The 15,832-nt window shown below is 37.4% G+C and overlaps 1 protein-coding gene across 1 annotated transcript in view; it reads left to right on the top strand.

Moving 5' to 3' along the window:
- TINAG (tubulointerstitial nephritis antigen) overlaps window positions 1-15,832 on the top strand; it is a 48,086-nt gene that overhangs the window by 20,784 nt on the left and 11,470 nt on the right. Inside the window, exons 7-9 of the mRNA XM_054196464.1 lie at window positions 4,650-4,830; window positions 5,275-5,320; window positions 10,325-10,430. Of these exons, the coding sequence (XP_054052439.1) occupies window positions 4,650-4,830; window positions 5,275-5,320; window positions 10,325-10,430 (333 nt within the window). The remainder of the gene's footprint in view (window positions 1-4,649; window positions 4,831-5,274; window positions 5,321-10,324; window positions 10,431-15,832) is intronic.

The raw sequence follows: 15,832 nt of genomic DNA, 5'->3' as shown, positions 1-15,832 counted from the left end.
GCCAGTATATTGCAATCATTTTTTTCATTATCTCCATACCCTGCAAAACGGAGAAAGCACATTGATTTTCTGTGTGGGCTTGTAAATTTTCACAGCAAGTGTTCAATGCTGTTTTAAAGCTTCTGGTCTTCTGATTTCTGAAGTGTTCTTATCTCAGATTTTTGATAGATTTTCAGGAAAGTCGAATGCTGGCCTGAACTATCCCCAGTGAAGTCAATGGAAGACTTCCAGAAAGCTCAATGGGGTTAGGCCAGTGCTGAGACCTGACTTTTCAGAATCACTGAGCATCCAATTAACAGTGAAATCTGCTATAAGTGGAGCTGAATCACTGTTTAATTCCCCCTCTTTCTCTCTGTCTTCATCCATTAACTACAGAATAAATCTGTATTCTATTTCTAATTATTATTAATTTTAGGCATTTCACTTACAAGCCATAATTTGGGAGGAATCAATGTGGTTTGAAAACATCTATTTTAGCTGCTAAGGGAAATTAAAAGCTTATAGTCTTTAAGAATGCGGAAGAAACAATTAATTTTCAGGTAGTAAAAAGTTTACATGCTTGAATGCCAATACTACTTCTAATCAGGCCTTGGTCTGATTTGGACCTTGGGCTCTCAGCAGTTGCAGGGTACGATAAAGATATTATTCTTATTAGTTTTGGCCACCTTGCTAATAGCATAATCTAATATTTTAGATTATGTTCTCATCTCAAAATTAAAACATATAAATATAATAAAACCACAAAAATTTTCAATAAATTGAACATATAAACATGACTTCAGGTGAGTTCTGCCAAGAATGTATGAACACAACACAGAATTTTGCTGCTCCTCCCTGGACGCTGCTTTTTCCTAGTAGTATTTTTGTATATGTGTATGTGTACATGCACATAAACTCATTCACATTTATTTCTGTTTTTCTTCTATGGCTCTTCTGGCAAGGTCTTCTTGAAATGTTTTTCATGTTTACTGTTGTGTGGATACTTCAGCACGTGAAAACTTATGTTTCAGCAAAGAGCTGTTAAATTATGTTAATCATGACTGCAGAAACTATGGTTAGTGAAAAGATTCAAAAATGACTGTTAGTTCAGAGTGAGTCATGATGTCTGGATTACCACACAGCTCCGGACTGCCAGTGCATCATTTGGTGCTTCACTTCTAACCCCACAGAAGTAAGACCCATCCATGCAGAAGCTGTGATAACTCCAGCGGGACAATCCAACTGAAAGGAGTGGGGGGGAAAAATCCCTGCCCCGGGAATGAATTTCTCCTCTGTTGGCTCCCTCTGGGGTGTTTCTAGGTACAACCGAGGAATAGGTGTTTTACCATTCCTTGCACTGGGTTGCGATCACCTACTCCTGCCCTGCTTATGCTGGCTCGTGCTCCGAGGACTACATTTGCTCACCTAACCTGCCTTGTAGGGCTGATTGCGCTCAGCAGCAATCCTTTATTTTTTTTGGAAACCTGTGATCAGTGTTGACTAGAATGATCATGTATATAGAGACAGATACATTTTATAAATGTTATATATATGTATACATATATATACACCAAAAGTTTCCTTCTACCTGGCAATAGAAAGAAAGCACAATAAATTTTAAAAATAATTATAACAACCTGTGTATATTTGGCCTAAATACTTACTATTCCCCATTGGATATCTGGGAATCCAGAATACCTTCAGAGACTCAGAAGGGATTAAAAGGGGTTGCCAGAGAGTAGATTGAAGACCTAAGCAATTAAGTAGATTGAAGAACTAAGGCCTAACAGCTTTAGACAGGCAATCCTTAGATGGACAATCTCCTTCTCTGGAGATACTCAAAACCCACCTGGATGCCTTCCTGTTCAACCTGCTCTGGGTGACCCTGCTCTGGCAGGGGGGTTGGACTAGATGATCTCTGAAGGTCCCTTCCAACCCCGACCATTCTGTGATTCTGTGATTTTATGAATCCCTTTTCACATAGCAGAATTAATTATTACTTTTCCAGCTCCTGGGTGTGTTGGTCCAGTTGGGGGAAAAAGACTTTGGTTAGCAAAAAGACATTCTCCTCAGGGTCAATTTTTCTACCACCAAATGCTAATGGGAAAATGCTGTGTCTTATTCAAAGCAGCTGAAGCAAAAATTTTCTTGCAAAAATCCTGACAACTAATTATACGCAGGCAAACATAATTATCCTCCATACTGCATGGAAATACAGTTTTCAGTTCTCCAGGGTCAGAAAGTTCAGTATAATTGGCCCCCTTTTATAGGGCTGCCTATTTTAAAATACTCTGCTTCAGTGAACTATTTAATTATGCTCTTTAAAAGAGACTTTCTCATAGGCGTCCATGGCATTATCACAGTATACTGTATTGTTTTGGAAACATTTAGCAATGTAATGTAGAAAACTAGGAGGTCACAATATCTCATAAAAAGGATAAAATAGTAAGTGGAAGATTCAGTGTGCCTTTATTTGAGTATTTCAGGTTGTTAGTAAGCACATTTTAAATGTATGCTTGGTTTCTTTCACTTTATTGAAGTAAAAAGGATGTTCCGTTAGTCAAGCAGTCAAAATGGCTGAAGAATAAGGTACTTGAAAGAAACAAATTTAGTGTATGAAGCAGGAGTTCATTTGATGTATTGCCAAGGTAAAGAATTAAAACCCCTCCTTACCTTACCTTGAAACCACCTCTTATTTTCATTGCCCCTCTCCATTCTTGGATGCAATGAAGGCTCTTAACCTGTGCTTCAAAGCTCATTTGATCTAGCACTTTGGAGATTTTCAAAACTAAAATTAGCATGGGTTTAAGTCTCAGATGAGCTATCACAGCTCCTCCACAATCACTCCTCTGACAACATCAGTGTTAACTGCCTTCAGGTCTTTGAAGCCTGCAACCCAAAACACGTCAGACAGATGAAATTTTCCCCGTTATTCCAAGTTTATCTTTGTTTCATTTAAAAAAAATAAATGCAATTCACATATTTGCTATAGCATATTTCTCCCGTTATTCTTTTCATAAATGGATTTTTGTGGTTTTGAAATCTTTGTTAGCATAGAAACTACCCAGTTATTACTGGACTTGATATTTTTAAATTAACATCTCTGTAGAATATAGAATTTAATTTAAAAGTGTTAAAAATGCGTCATATTTCCTGTAGATAAACTCTGAAAACTTGAAATTGAAAGCTTTAATGCAAATTTATAATAAGTGCTAGAAAAAATTTAAATGCCGTATGTGTGAGCAAAAACTCTCTCAGCATTTAGGAAACCTTTTGAGATAAATGCTTTTCTAAGAAATAGCCAGGATGTTTTCATGAGCTGTAGAGACCAGACACATGCATACACCTGTGATATCATGGCACAATCTGTCATTTTAGTTTCCTTGAGAGGCTCTTTGCTGCCAATAACCAGTAACTGACAGGAGGAGCCCTGTGGCCTGAGCCCCCTGAGATAGCCCCCAGCCTTTTGTGGACACTGGATGCCACGTGTTTATAAGACACAAAGTTTACCTCTGTTTGTCCTTTGGTCCACATTCACTTCCAGGCACAAACCTATTTTTCCATTAAGGAAGGAATAGCCTGAATATTACTGCAAAATAGAAAAATTGTAAAATTGCAGTAAGTCCCACCTCTCTGATGCTTTCCCAGTCTCACCTCTTCTATGTCATATACTCTGTCACTGGTTCGCCTGAGCAAAGTCTGTCCTGACAACATCACTCCACATAATATATTATTTTTATTTCCCCCTGTGAATCAAGGTGGAGGAACCCAGTCACCAGCCCCTGTCCAAATGGTTCCTCTCGTACTGCTCTACGGTTGGATTGTTCATTAATGTACCAAAAGCTCAGGGCTTAACATTTTCTGAGTCTGTTCTCACTTGTTCTTATCTCCCATGCATTTCTAGTAGCAAAGGTTCAGTTCTCTTTTAAGGAGGTACACTCCCTCCAGAACCTTTTTGTCAGTGTCAACTAAGCTATAGGTATTAATCACTACGGGTTATACCTCTCGGGAAGAAGAACCACATTTACTCATAAGCGAAGAGGACACCAGTTTGTAAGCAAACCTTTAAAAAATGAATATAAGACTTTTTATCCCAACAAATGTTCACAAAAATGTTCCTTTTATATCGTCAGAAAAATGGAAGGTCAGAGACTTTTTAGCTAAAAGAAGTAAAAATACCTGTAGCTTTTCACCATCATTCCTGTAGAAAATGTAGATAAAACTAGAAAATTATTTATTTCCCTTAAAAAATTTCTGCTGCAAATATACCCATTTCACAAGCCATTTTTGCTGAATGGATCGTGTTGACAACATTGGTAATTTATTGATCTTATTCCGTGTGAGACTTTCATGCATCGTTAATGAGATGAATATACTAAATGACAAGTGCTGAAACACATTTTCTACCCTACCTGTCTTTGGAGAAGGGTGTGGAGAGGACTGATGCAGCTGAAACTTAATCATAAACATCATGCATATGAATTGCAGCAAACGCCTTCCAGTTGAAAATGAGAGACGCTGACACTTTTGAAGAATGAGGGACTGTGAATTTACTTGAAATGCAACAGTTGTAAAATAGTTAAAAGCTTGAAATAAAACTGCAAAACTGTTTAAGCAAGCTTCTTATCAACTTTTTTTTTTATTTTTTTTTCTTTTCGATATCTGAACAGGGTTGTATCCTATGCTTGTTACCCATCATTTTGGAATGATCACCTGGAACCATCAGGTGAAAATCACTGTTATGTGTCAAGCGAAATCGGAAAAAACTATACAAATGGGCCATGTCCCAATGCTTTAGAAGAATCCAATCGGTTATACCGGTGTGCATCCCACTACAGGGTCTCCTCAAAAGTAAGTTCATGTTGTTCACCCGTTGTCTTACCCATTTTTCTCCTTTGGGGCTTGAAAATCATCTGGCCTATGGAAATGTGTTCACTTGAAGACTAGAGCTGTGAATTTCCGTTTATATTGGCCTTGTATTTTCAGAAAAGTTCAAATTCTTTATAGCTTCTCAGTTTTACACCATATCTTTAAAGCTGCCGCTTTGTGGCCCTATAGAAATTAAAGATAGAAAAGAAAGTATGCATTCATAACTTTGCACTAGTGTTCCTTAAACATGCTTCTGATTTTTTTTCATTTGGTAAACCAAATATTCGCTGACAGAAATACAAGTACAATGGTACATTTATACCATATATATATACACACTGATAAATTAGTATGAGTTATAATTTTATTTAATAGAATGTTTTATCTTTCGTTGCCCTCTCTGCTGCTGCTCACACCTCCCCTTAGGAAACTGATATAATGAAAGAAATCATGGACAATGGACCAGTGCAAGGTATGGTAAGTTTGGAAGATGATAATATTATTGCTGAAATAATTTAAGTGTCCAGTGTCCTTGTATCAACATATTAGAAAACACAAATTGCATTCCACAGTGAATGAAACAGACATATGCACTGTGGTTCATCCAGGGACATTTTCTGGGCAAGTAGTGCCCTCAAAGGCAGCTCTACCACGTCAGAGTCCATAATGAGTAAAATGACCTTGAGCTGGATTTGTTGAAAATTTGCGCAATATCTGGGTGCTGGAAATGTACTTTTTTTCCCACGACAGTTCTTTGCTCATTGATGAAATAGGAATTTGAGGCTGTGCAGGAGGAATTAAATGTTAACAAAGCTCTGCTTTCCAGGGCTGGGATTGATTCCCCCACTGGCTGAGGTCAACCCACCAAGCCTGCTCTCCTCTGAAGGCAGCACTGCAGTTTATGGGCCCTCCAGCAAATCATTTAGTGCTGGAATAACCCCAGAATTTCCCTTTTGATTTTTTTCTGCTGAACCCTGCAACGAAGATCCCTGACCTCTTAGAGAAACAAAGAGACTTCAGCGGGGAGTGAGGGACTCCAAAAGAGTTGTTTGGCCTGAATACTATCTGATTGCAGTCATGGATGCTGCTGGCAGCACTTGGAAATGCAGGTTCCTGCTCATACCCCAGGGCAGTGTAACCGGAGAGGTTGAGGGATGTGGGGTTTGGGGTGATGGGGAAAGGTCATAGTGCGGGATGTTCCCCCCTCTTGGATGAATGGCTGGTGAAAAACCAATGCATTTTACTTCAGGGGACTTCTGCATTTCTACTGTCCCCAGCTATATCATGAATTATCATAACCTCCAATCTATTATTGAAATGGTCTTGATTATTAGATTTAATTCATTTCAGTGCATGATGGAGTTAAAATTACTTCTTAAAGCTCTTTATGTGGGCAGTTGCAATTAATCTGAAGCTCAGACTTAAGATCAATATTATCAGTCTTTTTTGTTCTGACCAAGTTTGTTTGCTCAAGGAAATTATTCTTTCCTATGCTGCATTTGACCCGGAATTGATCAGAGTAATTTCCACTGGTTTTAAGAAAATGAAAAAATTAGGATCCTCAAGATAAAATTTCAGTCCTCTCTCTAATATTGCTTTCATAATCCATGTATGCACAGTTTGCTGAATTAATCTGTCAGGACTAAATCTTTCACATAAAATAATCTATATTCAGCCATTTGTTAGGTTTTAACCACTAAATAATTCATGCAATTTTTTGAAATGTAAATGCTTTTTTCAGAGAAAATGTCTGTATCAGGTTAAGGTAATGCTGTATGTGGAAAAATCAAGATCTAAAGAAGAGTATATAACCGAGAGTGTATATCACTGAGTGAAATCACATTCCATTTATTCTTTTTGCTGTAATGAGATTTTTAAATGAGTCACAGTTATGACCCAATAATTTGTCAGATTCTCTCTTCTATCTTCCCGTACTACAAATGCAATCAGGGCATAATTCTAATTTTAAAACTGTATCATACTTTATTTTTTTCAAAACATCCTGCAAACGATCTTCAGCTACTGACAGAGATTTTTTCATTATTCATTCACTTGTCATTCCTCAAAAACTTACAAAGTGCTTATGACCAGTCTTATCTAATGTACTAAGTAATGTTTAATAGCTGGAAAACATTCAAGATCCTTTCAAGATCATGATGTAGAAAGTCATCCTGTTTGATGATCAATGTGCTTGGATTTTTGAGCATATTCAAAGTTAAGAAAAAAATTTTTTTTTAACAATTGTGAATCAGTAGGTGTAGGAATGTAATTGAAAACTTTCTGTTATACAGCTTTCATGTTTGAATGACAATTTCTCTCTGACATACATCATTGTTTTATATGATACAGGACCTGAGTGATTAGCACTTTCAGATGCAAACGATGAAACACTAGTTTTTTAAAAGATCCATTTTCAAATAAGCATGGTGAAGTTTCATTGATGCTTTGAAAACTTTCAAACAGATAATCTAATATTGCCCATTCATATTTTTTTTTATTTTACAGACTTCAGGAAATACTCTGATAGTTATAGTGCTGAAATAATAAAAATAATCCTTTCTGTCACATTAGTCAGAAGAAAAGCTAACATATTTATGGCAATACATCAAAGTTTTGACCCTACAAAACTTGTAATTTCAGCTGTCATAATCTTCGGGGGGAAAAAAGGGAGTATTTATTTTTCTAACACAAGAGAAAGATCTGGAGAAAGTACCAGGCTACATTAATGTACAGTGCTACACTACAGTTCCTTTTGTAGCAACCGGTTTTAGTTTTTTTGTACCTTCCTATGTCTTAGAGACACAAATTCCTACTTAGGACGTTTATGCAGAGGAATCCATAGTGGAATGAATGTTATAATTTGCTGCATTTATATGCATAAATCTGAGCTCAGCATAACTGAGGTAGCTCATGCATGAGCTACAGTCAACCTTATGAAAATTGCTACCCCTTCTGATTCATTAATAATTAATCCATTCATTTTGGAAAATGCAAAGTCTCTTCTATGTGGGAGGGAAAAAAGTCGGCTGGTAGACTGTGATCATTTCATCCTGTCCAAGTCACAGTCCATATAAGGACAAAGTCACTGAACAAATAAAAATATCTTAGTGCTTTATTTTGAATTATCATCCCTCTGTCGACCCTACACCTCACATACCCACCCCACTTAACTCCAAAGGCTGTACCGTTATTTAGCTCCTGATTGCAGGGCACGTACAGACAAATATACATATACATAAGTATATATACTGACATATACATACATACATATATACACACATACAAAATGTAGATATAATGTATAATCACAGAAAAATATTCTCTCACATAGACTCAAGTTATTCTGGAAACACACTTCAAAATTTTCTATTTCATTTCAGTGGAAATAATTTAGGTATGATGTTTCTTCACAGAGCCAAGAACATGTGTTTGATTTAGAGTTGCTGATAAAGAATAAATTGTTTTCTGAAAGTGAACATACAGACCTTGATTTCAAAGAACAATATGATTTAGAAATGAAACTACATTCTGTTGTCTCAGCCTGACAATAGATGAGATCTTCTAGCCTCAGACTTCCCGTGGGAGAAGTGAATTTTGCAGTCCTTGCCCTCACTCTTATTTCTTTGCCTCCCTTTGGACAAGGTATCAAAACAAGATCCAGGAAAGCCTCTACAGTAATTTTTTGAATGATTCATCCCCTTCACTTCTCCACTGACACCCTCACCTGGACTAAGGCCAGTGGGAGTCTTCTTCCCCCTTTCTGTTCCTTTGTACCTATTTAAAGGTCTCCCTCCACAGGCTCCTCTGCTGCTCAGAAACCTCAACAGCTCATATTTTACACAGCGGAACAGGGGAACCTGCAGGAGTTAATGTCCTAGCTCTATGCACTGGTGACCCTGGGGGAAAAGGGAGGGGGGAAATCTTTGCAGAGAGCTCTAATGGAGTCCTGAGCTTGCAGCTAGAAACCAAGGATAAAGTTTGTGCTATTTTCTACTTGGTCTGCTGCTGTCAATACGTGTGAGCTCTGGTTCTGCAGGCAGCTCAGCAGAAGCCGTAACATTATTCATTAAAAACCTTTACATTTTTTTCTGATTTAACTGATATAGCTCTCCCCCAGACTTGCCACCTAGGTAGCATCATGGCTGCTTATTCCCCATCTATTGCTATCGGCACACATCTTTTGTGTGAGCGACCTCATTAGCAAAGTATATTTTTAGCCAGGTTTCCTTGGCAAATGGGCTCATTTGACCATGTTTTGAGCTGTTCTCTTTCATTCTCTAAAATTTGTGAATGTTTTCTGTTTTCCTCCAAGTATGATAGAGGCCAAGAAGTTGTAAAGATAGTTAATTTTCTTCAAGTTTATGAAAATATTCAGGTAGGAAAAAGAAATCTGAAAGTGTGCCAGACAGAAAAAAATGCAGCATGAGCTCACCTTGTTGGATACCACAGACCTATACTGGGCACATAGGTTATAAATACTCCAACCACATAAAAATGGCCAGTGAAACTTATTCTGTATGGGATGCCCAAGGTTCAAGACTTTAGGAAACTGGATTTCACTAAATCTCTTGTTCCAACCTGTGTGGCATCTAAGACTGTTAAAATCATAAACTAAAAGTAAGTTGGAGTTAAGCTGCTGGTTCACTGGAATCTAAAGGTTATGTAGACCTGGGAAACATTTTCATTTCTCTGGCTCTGGTAGCCCACCATATAGCAAAACAAATGGTACTAAAGTGGCAGAACAAATATGGAAAATAAACACAAAACATTTTTCTTAAAAAAACAGTGAATGATATCCCTAGGAAATAATGAATAGACATAAAATGCAAATTCTAATCTTCATTCTCTTGCATAAAATTTTCAGTTCATCAGCTCTTTGGCCTTACATTTTTGTGGACACAAAGGTGATTTTTTCCCACATTTTTAGCTAAAAGTCAGGATGAACATATATACAGATAATCTAGTTTTCCATAAGGACATTGCTGTGTACTTAATGAACTTTATCTGAGTTTCAGAAAAAGGCATACATATCATTGCACCGTATTTCACAGGATATATATTGTCTGTTAAATAGTTTTCTTGAATATGCCGATGCTTTTCAGAACTAAGGATTTTATGCATGAACCTTGAGGAGATTTGTTTTACTAAATTGGACTTCACTGGAATTGAGAAAACTCATATAAGCGTATGCTGGCCAATATATCTTCTTACTGTATTGGAAGTCCATGATAGGGAGTTTCCATGGCAAGGAAACCCAATTAACTTGACAAGAGACCTTTGAGAGAACTTTGTTGGAATATTTCCCTTGGTTCACTTACAGAAGGGAACTTCTGGGCAATCAGTGAATTTAGTGTAATTACAAAGTACACTTATGCTGTCCAACAGACAACAAAAATCTCACTGGTAAAATACAAGGAGCAAACAAGAACAGATGCAATATTTGCTGCCTCTGCTGATTTTGCCTATTGTCTTTTAGCTATAATGAAAGTGTATGAAGATTTTTTCCTTTACAAAGAGGGAATCTATAGACACTCTCAGAAAGCAGGATCTAAATGGAAAACTCATTCAGTCAAACTCCTTGGGTGAGTAAAGCGTCTTCTTTTACCCTTTTCCTCTGCCAATCATGAATGTAGTAAAATGCCAATGACCAGTTTGGAACCCAAAGGTTTGGATGAGAGGTGTCAGAGATGGAGCACTGTCAGCTCCCAACATAAGATTGCGGTTGTTTCATTTTCATGTTTTTGATAATTTTAGAGAGCATAGGAAGGAGGTATAGAACCATCACCTTTTAATCTACTCTAACATTTGCTCTAAAACTTCAAATATACCAGTTTATAGAATTAAATGTTTTGCTGAGTATTCACAAATCTTCCATGCACGCATCAAGTTGTGAACAAAACCGACATATTTTCCTGCAAACATGCCACCAAGCAGAGAGCAAATGGAAACATAAAATTGCCAGTGCCCTCCGAATTAACAAGCGCAGCTTACTGGCACAGCAGTCTGGGCTCTCTACACCCCAAACAGAAATCAATTGCTGCTGGGATGCCGCTGGTTTTATTTGAGATGTACAAGGAATACATACTCAGGACTGAAATTGCTGCAGAGGAGTATTTATAATACACTAGTGGATTTCCCCTCAAATCTAGACCAGCGCCACTATATTAAGATGATAAGTATCTAATAATGCATAGACTCGAATTACAGAACACACCACGGGGCTTTATTCTTTGACATGGAGGGAATATACAAGGACGAATTTATTAAATCATGGAGTGAGTAGCTACACAGAGAAATGACTGGAGAGTCTCAAACAAATATTTTGTAGGTGATCTAAAATATCAAATACATAATGATTCAGGCCTGTGCTAGGAAGATTACTGAGAGTATCTTCAACACATAGTTCAAGAAAATAAAGTTGCGAAATAAAGTGCATTTTGCGTTTATGATCTTAGTGAAGATATCCTTGTAAAGGACATGGAAATGCCCAAGACTGGGGAAACTGCTGGCTGTGAATTACAAGAGCATGCCAGACAGCGGCACAGCAGCAAAGAGAAGCAGCAGGCTTATGCAAGATCATATACTGTTGCAAAAAGTATTGACCCAGACTAATAGAGGAAAAGCTCCTGAAGTATGCTAAAAGTGAATGTTATGAAGCAATGAAAGAAAGAAACTGGAATTTAATGTGGAAAAATGGAGGATTGAATTGGGAAAAGGTGTTTAGGAAGGATGGCTGGTATGTATCAATTTATGAGTATGTATTTAAGGTACATCTGAGGGCCATGAGAAATCAATAAAATTAGACAGTAAAATTTGCAATGCAATTTGAATACCCCAGTTCAGGGATGAGCTGCTGTGGGACTGTGGGTGTCCGTGTTGGGAGGGCTATGAAGCACGCTTGGTGTAAGCATAGGGTGGTGACAGCCATTCCCTCAGACGTGCTACCCCAAATATATGCTGAATAACCTACTGAGGTGAGTGATTAAGGCAGAAGGGAAAGTTAGCAGCCCTTAGGTAAGGAGCCGTTCACGAGCAAAAAACTGAGGGCCTTAACTGAGCCCGGCAGCTCCCTGCAGAGGATTGTGTTGAATGGTCAGTGCAAACCACTACTAATAGGAGGAAAGCCAAGCGGTCTGATATACTGAAGAAGGACGTGAGAAGTGAAGGAAAAAGATTAAAACTGAAGGTGATGACATTTAAGAAACCTCTGTCTAGTTTGGAATTTAATATGTGGGAAATGCATTTACTTACTAACTTCCATTAAACATTGCTGAAGTATCCAATGGATCCAACGATATAAAGAATTACCCATCCTTTCATTGTCTGATGCATAAGTGTTCTGACCTCCGGGATTAAGCCATATAATAATATTTCCAGAGGCGTTTAACTGTAAAAATTGAATTCAAGTTTGACAAGTTGGAGGCTGTTTAAGCCCAAGGATAGGTGTACTTGAGTTTCCAGCAATGATAAATCCAGTCATAAAATGCGACTCTGCACCATGAAAGCACTCTTTTGTGTAGATTTTAATGTCTTCAGGATTAAGCTATGACTTTTCTGTATCATTCATTAGTTTGAATAATTTGAATGTAAAATATGTGGCCTGAGTATAAGTTCTTTGCCACTCACATATAGCTTGGGTGGGACTTTTTTTTGAGCAAAGCATAATGCAAACTCCTTGACCTAAATAAAAAACCCAGGAGAATCTCATTAAAGTTGGACTTCAAATAAAGATATTGATGATTATTTGCATTCTGCTTAGCTGAGGTTCCTGGAGAGAGAAAAAGGAGCTGACATGCCGACGCATAGGATAAAAAATGCAATTTTGTGTGGGCTGATGTTTATTGTAGCCTGATTTTTTATTTATAACCCATTCTGTAAAAGAGATTCAATATTTCTAAAAGGCAGACATAATAATGAATGACCATATTGAACTGATATTTGTAATCTCTCAGAAACATTTTTGAGAATGCCTCAAACTGCCCATGAATTGTACAACATAAAAGATGATGGATCGTAAAATGGAAATAAAATTTGGTGAAGCTTGCAAGATCTATTTGTAAAAAAATAGAAATACACATATAAACTGCCTAATTGGTCTTTGGATCATAAGGATTTGAAATGCATTGACTGGCTTCCCTTCTTCTGCAACTTGAAGTTCCTAGTTATTTTCTGTCATTTGAAGGCTTCTTTTTTATAAAATCAGCTCTGATAGGACTATAAGTCTATCTCCAGTGAGATACTGTGTGACCTCAGGCTCAGGGGGAGAATGGGGAAAGACAGAACAGCATGGAAGCAGGAGAGGAAGATGTGGAACAGCCAGTCAGAGGGCATTGCGGGCGGCAGACCATTTGGGTTTGATCACAGTCTCTATGGGCAGGGAAACTGGGCTTCCACAGCTATTCATCTGCTCTGTCCTCGGTATCTATCTTAAGGCGAGTTGGATTGCTTTGTTGGATGTTATTTCTCTTTGCTGACTGTAAAAGAGCCCGTGGAGTAACATCAGACTTGCACAGCTAGCATTAAGATATCTAGGTTAGACTAGAGGAATCCCACTTGTAATGGCATCAGAAAGTAGCTTACAACCAAACGGACCGTCTAACTGGTATAATATTTATAGTAAGGTAGTATCTTCAGAATGTCTTGCACATGTGTGTTTGTGTATATGTACACACACTCATACATGGATCTATGTGGATATACACATACAATTACAACTCTTAATGACACCAGAATGAAAAGAAGCTGAAGAGGCACAATGCAACTGCAAATGGTAAATGGAACTAAAGAAGACAAATTGGTCAAAGTTTGGTAATTTTTACTTTTTCATCTGCACTCTGTTATGTTAATAAGACTAATGACTGAAAAATGACATGTGAAACTGTCATCTTTATCTCAAGATCTCTCAATAACAAAAGTAGACTGAATTCACATCAAAGATGAACTTGGTGGCAGACTTCTCTCTCAGATCTTTACATTTAAGCTAGAGTTGTGGAACAAACCTGTCAAGTCTATTCTATAGCAGATTCTCTGTAAAATGGGTGCTTTTTTTTTTTTTTAAATCTTTTACTTATATCCCTCTGAATTGCTTAGTTCCACCTAGGAAAAGACAACAGAAGAGAAATGTAGTGTCCATAGGGAAAGAAAACATGAGGCAGATTTGTTGATGGTGTCAAGATGCCAAAGACTATTCAGTGTAGAGGAAGTACATTGGCTTAAATAGCTACAGTTCTAATTCAAATATATCTCTTTTCAAAGTTTGGCATAATGAAGTAGTGTATCCATCATTAATGTTTACGGCCTGGTCAGACAAATCTTCTTTTAGCCTCTTTCCTCTGCACCATTTCAGTATCAGGTCCAAGCTACAATATATGATCCATACCTTCACTCAAAAATCTGTATCTGCTGATCCCCTGACACTAAAAAATTCAGAAAGGCCCCAAAAGCCCAAGTCTTTGGCTACAATCAAATCTATGGACTGTCACCTTAAGGCTTGGAGGGGACAAGAGTAATTTTATTAAAAGCCTTAGATACTGTTTTATCAACAAGATAGATTTTCAGATGTTTGGAAGGTGTCCAGAATGACAAAGGACTTTCATAAGAGGACATTGAGAGATGTACATTAACAGAAAAAAAACATTTCCCCTCTATTTTTAACAGTGATTCACTGGAAGCTTTGACTTCAATAGTGCAGCAGATTAAATGGCATTGAAACATGTGTGCCCTGAAAAAGCATTGGTTGAATGTTTCCTAACACAACAAGCCACACTAATGGAGATAAAATTGACACGTGAGGCAAAACCTTGTGGTTTTGTGTTGAGAGGATAGAAAAACAGAGCAACATCACTCTAAGATTTAATACACAATTATATGATTCACCTGTGCAAAGTCCAAAGGCTTAAAAAAGATACCAGTGAATGCTGTTATTGACATCTCAGGTTTTGGCTTTGAAGACAGTGGTTTTCTCTTCATTTTCTGTGTCATTCCATGGGATTTTCCTCTTTGCTTGTCCTCACTCGAGGTTCGACTCAGAATAACAACAAAAAAGCAACATCTAAAAGTCATGACCCAAATTATTATCTTCCTGACTAAAAAAGCCTTGGATTGCTTTTCCATTTTCTTTCATGGGGGAAAAAACTCTACTTTATTATTGTCAGACAATCAACATCAGATATCATAGGTTAAAAATTAAATGGCAACACCCAAAAATACTTTATAGCAAAGAGAAATACATTAGAAGATCATGGGGAAAAGAGACACGGTGTCCGATGATTCATGCATTTAAATCCATTACACTGTCTCTCATATGATTCAATAGGGTAGATTTGTGGCAATGATTTAACTATTGACTCACTGATACTTTGACTCATCTCTCATGCTGAAAAGTCCAGTCGAAACCATAGTTTCAAATTCAAGCAACCATTTTCTAAGAAGTTTTGTCTCATGGAGAACACTAGTCAGTGACCCTAACCACCTTCTTATTAATAAAAGATTAAGAACTAAACTTCTGTCTAATTGAGTAGATCAAAACCCTAGTATTTGAAGGGTATTAGTATTTGAAAGTATTTGAAAAGTACTAGAGTTTTGTGTTACAGCACTAAGAATAGGACATAACCTGCAATAGTTATACCTTTTTTGTTTGGTAGCATTATGACAGCTATACAACCAAGTGCAGGGAAGAAAGTAAGACAAAAAGTTTTAGACTGCATGTATCGCTGTCCCACTCTCTCTCAGGATGAGAAGAACCAAGTAATCTTTGTCCCCTGATGCTGTGTATATATAGTCTGTGGGAAGACAGTATTTTTGCCCAAGAGATTTCATCAATTGTTTGGCCAGTGTGGTGACAGCAAATTCTCAGTGCCTACATAGAAAACATAGTATTAGAGTCCAGTTTGTTAGCACTGATCGAGATCAGCACTTAGGCGGGATGAATTATCTTCAGGAGGTATCCCTTTCTCTTGATAGTAGAGAGTGGTACTTTTTCTAA

This window comes from Rissa tridactyla, chromosome 3 (assembly GCF_028500815.1).
Source record: "Rissa tridactyla isolate bRisTri1 chromosome 3, bRisTri1.patW.cur.20221130, whole genome shotgun sequence".
NCBI lineage: Eukaryota > Metazoa > Chordata > Aves > Charadriiformes > Laridae > Rissa > Rissa tridactyla.
Note: the sequence above shows the minus strand (reverse complement) of the source record. Positions and strands in the feature narration are given on the sequence as shown.